The sequence below is a fragment of the Triticum urartu genome, chromosome 7A (assembly GCF_056163025.1).
Source record: "Triticum urartu cultivar PI428250 chromosome 7A, HENAU_Tu73, whole genome shotgun sequence".
In the NCBI taxonomy this organism is placed as follows: domain Eukaryota; kingdom Viridiplantae; phylum Streptophyta; class Magnoliopsida; order Poales; family Poaceae; genus Triticum; species Triticum urartu.
In genome coordinates, this window is record NC_141879.1 from 672,302,665 (window position 1) to 672,309,935 (window position 7,271).

The 7,271-nt window shown below is 48.6% G+C and overlaps 1 protein-coding gene across 1 annotated transcript; it reads right to left on the bottom strand.

The window, feature by feature from the left end:
- Positions 1-448: 448 nt before the first annotated feature.
- Positions 449-6,330, bottom strand: LOC147961298 (WAT1-related protein At1g09380-like). The gene is made up of 6 exons (XM_087533750.1): positions 6,149-6,330; positions 5,156-5,218; positions 1,307-1,676; positions 1,045-1,203; positions 799-950; positions 449-701 (listed from the first exon to the last, which is right to left on the bottom strand). Exons 1-6 carry the CDS (start codon positions 6,328-6,330, stop codon positions 449-451), a joined length of 1,179 nt encoding a protein of 392 aa, XP_087389876.1.
- Between the last annotated feature and the right edge of the window lie 941 nt (positions 6,331-7,271).

Consider the following 7,271-nt stretch of genomic DNA (forward strand, 5'->3'; position numbering starts at 1 on the left):
AAACTTGTTTGCCGAGTAAAAAAAAGTACCCGTGTAAAAAAACTCTGCGAAGCTCCGGATCTTCATCAGGTTAGCCAAATCCTTAAAACAGGAGAGCAGAAACTTAAGATGTGCCCTAGTTATTGCACATCTAAGTGAGTGGATTAAGCATAAAGAGAAAAAAAAGAAACAAAAATATTTACACGAATCTCAATGTAAGATCAATGCCATATGACTTAGATGTGTAATACTTATAGCACATCTAGATGTGCTTTAGCAAAACTGAATAAATAAATCCATGAGTGCATGTTAGCTTGAATCCGTTGGAATCAGCACGATGCCCTTCTGGTTTCTCAATCTCTTCATCACTATAGGACACAAAATCTTGCATTTCCTCAGTAATCATTTGAATATGACTGGTATCCCCAGCAGGTTTTTGTAAACTCTTATCTTTCTCGCATGACACCAGTTAAGACAGAGCTGCAAATCGCGTGCCATGCTGCATTTGTGCGTGGCCTATTCCTTGATGATGGCCAGTAGCGGGACGTGGCGGCCAGACCGCCGTGCCATTGACGGCCCAACTGTTCGCTTCGCCGCCGGCACCGATGCTCATCTCCTCGTCGGCGTCCGCGGCAGGTGCGATTTGAGTGGCAATCATGTCCCTTCTCTTGCCCCAGAGCACCGTGTATAGCCCCACCACTATGAGTACGGCGCCGATGACGCTGGAGGCAACCACACAAACCAAAACATGTATATGAGCAACCAAACATATGATCACCAATTGTGCAAGGATGCATCGGGTTGATTCATCGTCAGTACCTTCCGACGTGTATCTTCTCGCCGAGGATGCCCCACCCGACGATGGCGACGACGATGAGCACCATGGGGCTGAACATGGACACGAACACCGGCCCGCGCACTTGAATGCACCACGACATCACCGCGATCACCATCCGTGACGCCACCACCCCCTGCATACATGTCCAGTTCCACTTCCCCCACAGTGAGCAAACTGGTTATCTCTGATGATCTGAACATCAACATGAATGGTGGATGTGATCTTACCGCGTACAGCGAGCCAACTAGCCTGATATCGAACCCGAGCGCCCACGCCGAGAGCCTCCTCTCCGCGGCCGCCCCGATGACGCCGCACTGGACGCTTGCCATTGCTGCCATCAGCACCGTCGTCGTGTACGGGGACGCAAAGCTGTTGGACATCTTCTTCTGCCACCACCGAAACGACCGGTCACCGTATAGCAGACGGAAAACCGCAAATTTCTCGTTCGTATGTATGCTTATGTGTACGGTCTACGGTGTACCTACGTACCTGAATGATGAACCAGATGGCCCACGCGACGTTGGAAGCGATGACCAGAGCCGCCCCGAGGACGTCGGCGCGCCCGCCGGCATGGGCAGCAGCCTCGGCGGCAATGGTGCGCTTGACGTACGGCCAGTGGACCGGAGATGCCGGGGTCCTGACGAGGGGGCCCCTGCATAAGGCCATCAGCATGGAGCCGGCCACGCAGAGCGTCGTGCCGGCCACCTTGGCCTTCCCGGCGAGCGCCGCAACTGGCTCCATCTTGAGCGCGGCGGCCAGCGCGAAGGTCACCGCCGGGAGCGTGTTGTTCAGCGCGGACGCCACCGTCGGGCGGCTGTACTTGAGGCCCTGGAAGTAGAATGTCTGGTTCACCGTTGCGCTGTCACACATCCCACCAACATGCAGGATTTTGTTCTGTCAGTTAGTTTTTCTTATTGCTTATTTTTTTTCTTTTCGAAAAGGGGATATCCGCGGCCTCTGCATCAGAGTGATGCATACGGCCACTTCTTATTGCTTATTATACATACACAACTAGGACTTTCATTTCGAATATATATTAATTAAAAAAAATGGGTGAATAGTTGATTAATGAAAATCGGGCGAAGATCATCACAACCAGTTGACCAGGCATACCGAAGATACATCATAAATGCCACGGCATAAAAATCCTCGTCGAAGTTGTAGCGTCATCATCATCATTTCTCCTTAAGCAAGCAATTTCGACTTCACGTTAAACGACCAACGACCAACCCCCCATTGTAGAGGTCGTGAGGAGTCATACAAAGATCCATGCCTAAGCAATCAACCGCATATGTCGGTGACATCACAACTCCAATTCCAATTGCAACCTACAAAGGAGGGCTATGCAAAGTTGGCACCACGGAAGATCGACTTCTTCGTTGCAGTCCTAACTTCACAGCAACAAGCAATATAAGATAACCCCGTAAACACGTCGAAGAAGAATGGACGACTACCATAACCTTTGCCATGGTTCCAACATTGATCACCCCTACAATCGCCACAAAAGCCCCAACATCATCACCATCCTCACACAACAACTAGTCCCTCCAACCGGTGAAAACTCCAAAGGAGGAGCATGACACAAAAATGCCACCACCATATATAAGATCACGGGGAGATATCATGTTTTCTCCAGGGAAGTCTAGGCACAAGGCTAGCACAACATCTGGACGATGTCTCCAAGAAAAAAGCAAAGAGACCGACCAAGGTCATCGCCATCGCTTTGCCTCGTCCCCATTGCTAAGAACATAGTTTTCACTCGGCAGTGCCATGTCCTTCGCCCGCGCGAGCCACGAGACCGGCGGGACCACCGAACTGCCACGCCATCCCTAGCCAGCAACATCAATCCATCTGATGAGCCTGGCTAGGCCCGTCGGCCCTGCGGAGCCCACAAAACCAGAACCAAAGGAAGGCCATCCCAAATCTAGGCCCATCGGAGCCCGGGCCCTCGCTGCATTGGTGCCCCATGGCCATGGGGCCAAATCCTCCATTTTAACGGGCAGCAGGTGCGACACCAAGCCCAAGTGGCGGAGCTTCTCAGAGCCTAGCCCATGAAAATTTTCCGATATACCCCCTACAATTTGGCCCACATGTCAAAGAAAATTAGCCGGAAACGCATATTGTTTGCCCCCGAGCCCATCCCCCCAGCATCGCCACGGCTGAGAGCCCTATTGTCAGCGGACCAAAGTCATGCTGCTGGAGGGTTTGACTTGTTCTCTGCGAGAGTAAAGATTTGTGAACTTGCATTCATTTGTTTGTAAAGATTGTGAGTCACATCCTTGAGTAGGCATTGACGAAGCCCAGCCGCCGGATTTGACGAAGCCATCGCCCCAACGATACCATGATGTTGTCTCTCCGGCTCTGGAGATGTGCCGCCCAGGTCGTGGCTCAGCGACGAGGCCCGGGCCCTTCTCCTAGAAATTCTAGAGTATGCAATGCAAGCTCTGGCTGCTGCCTTTGTTTTTTGATGGAGCGCCGCCGGCTGCTGTTTGAGTAGGCATCTGACGCACCACCACATGTGTCCGAGAACCATGCACATGTCATGACCGGAGTATACATAATCTTTTCGGTATAGCAACCACAGGGTGACCAGTGAAAGGATTCCCCGTAAATACAGGGTACAATTTTTTTTATAAAAGACGAATGGAGAAAAGAGATGAAGAAAATTAACCCGAATTATGATCCGTTCAACACAGTTACATCTATTCCAGTTCAGAATTCTTCAATTTGAATTCTAATCCTACTACTGCTACCTAAGCACGTGGGGGACGCGGGCGGCGACGCAACCCTAGCCGCCAAGCCTCCTCCCCCCGTCCCCCCCCCCCCCCCCCCCCCCCGCCTCGCCGCCGCCAGAGGGGTCGACGGCGAAGTCCGTGCAGCTGCCAGGGAAGGTGGCGGCGAGGCCGTGCCGCTCCGTCTCCACGCGGAGGGCCTCTGTAGCCGAGGCGGCGGCCTTGGATGGTGCGGCGGCGCCTGCTTTGCGGCGAGCGGCGTCTGCTGGTGCTCCTCCTCCCCACTTGGCCGTGCGGGTGGCGAGTGGTCGAGGCGGGTGGCCTCGTGCCCCTGGCTGCGCGTCAGATCTGGAGGTCTTCTTCCTCCCCCTTCCCTTGCTTGTTCCTCGCTGGATCTGGGTCGTGGCGGGCGTCGGTCGCCGGATCCGTTGAAGGTGGGGTTGCCGGAGTTGAGAGCTCAGACCGGGAGAAATCTTTGACCGGCTTTTCCGGCCACGACGGCGGTGACGCCGGCTGGCGTCGTTCCCCTTCTCGGAGGCGCCGTCGAGGTTCGATCCCCTCTCCCCCCCTCTCATACCCGGGTGAAAACCTTTGCCAGTTCTGGTCTAGGCGGCAGCGGCGCGGCTTGCGTCGTCACCTTCGTGAAGGTGTCGTCTTGGGCGAGTTGGGGGTGTGCATTGGCGTTTGGATGTGGTTCTCCGGCGCGCAGCGACATCTCAGTTGGAGATAACACTGGGATTTTTCGCAAGATTAGCTCTCTGGGGTGTCCGTAGGCCGGCCGTTTGTGTGTTGCCATGGTGGGGGGAGGGGATAGGTTCCTCTCCCCTGCGTGCAGCAGCATGGCATAGGCAGTTCAGACATGGATTGCAAAAGTCATGTCTCAGCTTCAGGTATTTATCAACTCTGCGATTGTTTCTTCGTTCCCCTCGTCCTTCTACAGCTTCTTCTCTTCGTGTGGTGACCATTGAGCTGCGGTTTGGCCCTTCTCCTGGTGATCTTGCACAGTGGGTTGGTCACACTGAGTATCTCCCAAGGCGATACTGAATCTACCGCTCCTTGTTCTAGGGTGAGCTGCTTCAATTTGCGACGGTCTGGCGCCCTTCGATCCAGGGCGAGGGGAAGGGGTCCCCTTCGGAATTGAAGAAGGAAGGTTTGATGATGGTGGTCTCCTTTGGGTTTGATGAGGGCATGTTCATCTTCGCTGAGCGTGATTTCCTCTTGAAGCTCGCTTGCTGTCACTGTTTTGGTGCTTAATTCGCGTCGAAGAGCTCCATCAACATTTAGCTAGACTTCCTGTAGAATATCCTTGTGCTCTCTGTTGTGGTGTGTGTAAGCTGTTTGGAAGCACCTTGTATCTACCGTTTTCAGTTTTCTTTGTTTTCTTTCTTGTTGTTTGGGTCGTTGTAAGTCCTGGCCGGTTGATGGCTTTGTTAATTCAAAGCCGGGCTCTTCTGGAGCCTTCGTTCCAAAAAAAAAGTATTCTTCAATTTTTCATTTACGTGTTTCTCCATTTTGATGCTACAAGCCGACATGCATGTGCAATTTACTGGTATCAGTTTAGAGTGTGGATAAATCTCAATTAGGTGGAAAGGGAAAAAAATCATACCCAATAACGGAGCATATGAAAATTTGTATTAATGTCTTCTTGCTGAGTGAAGCCCAAGTTTTTCTGCATCCATAATCATATGAAATTATATTTTGTAAGAACTGTAAGGAAATTAATTTGTTGATTAGCCCTTCGAGAAATTAATTTACAAATGGGTAACTCATGTAGGAAGGATATTCAATTAAATTTGAATGCATAATACTAGCAACTACACACATATATAAATACTCATTGACAAAATAAATGTAGGAATGCGTATATTTTATTTCAAAGATACAGTACTATCATTGGATTTGCGTTCTATATATGTTTCTAGCAACATAATTTTTGCAAAACATAACACGTATGTTCCTGGTTAGACTGATAATCAAAACTGGACTCAAAATGCGAGGGGGGGGGGGGGGGGGGGGCTGTATACCAGACCGGAGGTAGTATTTTTTTCAAGTAACCAGGACAATGCCATGGGGTATAAATATTATAGTATGTTAGCTTGTGATTACTTGCCCATATTAATGCGATTGTGTAAATGAATCTTTATCAAATTCTACTCGTGATTTACCTTAGTTTGATGAGAAGTTTGTCAAGTAAACTGGAATTGTTTCAGAAGGTAGGTAAATTAAGGTAATTGATTATTATATACATGGAAGGTTGGACGAATGGGTGGTGGGAAGAAAAATAAAACATGGAACCTTACGATCTTTATATGACCGTCTTAACGCAACGTCTCAACAATATTAAATACATGTTTGTCTTACAGAAATTATTTTCCTGGAAAGACATAACATAGTACATCTATGTCAATAAAAAGAATGACAACAACCAGTAATTAGGCACATCTTAGATCAACAAGTCATCTGCAAACAAGAAACTTCCTTTACGAAAGGTGGACCTCTCTCTTTCAAAACTAGATGCAGATTTGTAGGAACACATGCGTTATAATGTGTAACATGACCATTAACAAATCATAAATGGTTAGAGCCAGTTTAAGCATACCGTTCAAAGAAGAAAGCAAAGGGGGCAAGGAAGACAGCCGCGACGAGATTTCGGTAGGTGATAAGCACGTAGGGGCTCATGCCGGAGGCCATGGTGAGCTTTGATAACACATTCAGACCAGCAAGACCTAGTTGGACCAGAATCATACCAACGACAGGCAAATAATTGCCAACACTCCCCATATCTAGCTATCTGGTTTATAGATGGATATCTATGTCTAGCAATCAGTACGTACCCCCTCTGCAACCCTCTGCTTCAACGTTGTATTCTTGAGATAGAGTGGGGTGTAGGGGGTACGACTGGACTCATGTACGAGGTAGTACTAGTATATGTAGACGTAGAAAATTCTTTATTTGACATCTTCCGACAACAGAAAAAAAATTGTATTTGGCACTGGGTCTAAATCTCATTCTCAATATGACATCACTGTCTGACCTATAGAAATACTGCAATGTGATTATTACAGCCCAAACCGACTTGTGGGCATGTTAAGCAATTTGATGGGATTGTAGCCCAAGTAGAATTGAACACAAACCCCAAGTGATGAAAGTGCATCCATGCCTATCTGAATCTTCCTTCATACTACTAATTTGTTTGCGACATGGTCATTCTGCTTCATCTGATCTACACATGATGGATGATTGAAGCATAGTCCTTCTGTTCCAAAATATTTGAAGTTCTAGATTTGTTCCAAGTCAAAAATCTTTAAGTTTGATCAAGTCTATAGGAAAAAAATACTAACAACTATAACACCGAATTAGCCTCATTAGATTCATCATAAAGTATATTTTCATACCATGTATGGTCGATGTTGTATAATTTTCTATAGACTTGGTCAAACTTAAAGGTGTTTAAGTTAGAACAAACCTAAAACTCGAGCATTTTGGGACAGAGAGAGTATTGAAGCCGATCTGCATGTTTGCACTTCTAGGGAATCATAGTGGTAGCCCAGTTGTTGCGTCAGCATGATGTGCTTCACGTTTCTACTGTTGTTGACGGGTGCTATATGCACTGGCGGAGCTATAGCAAGGCTACATGGGCCATGGCCCGCCCAGCTTTGCTGCACCTGCTCCTATTAGAGCCAGCCCATGGTCCGAGGGAATCCTAACTTCTTGCAGTTTGG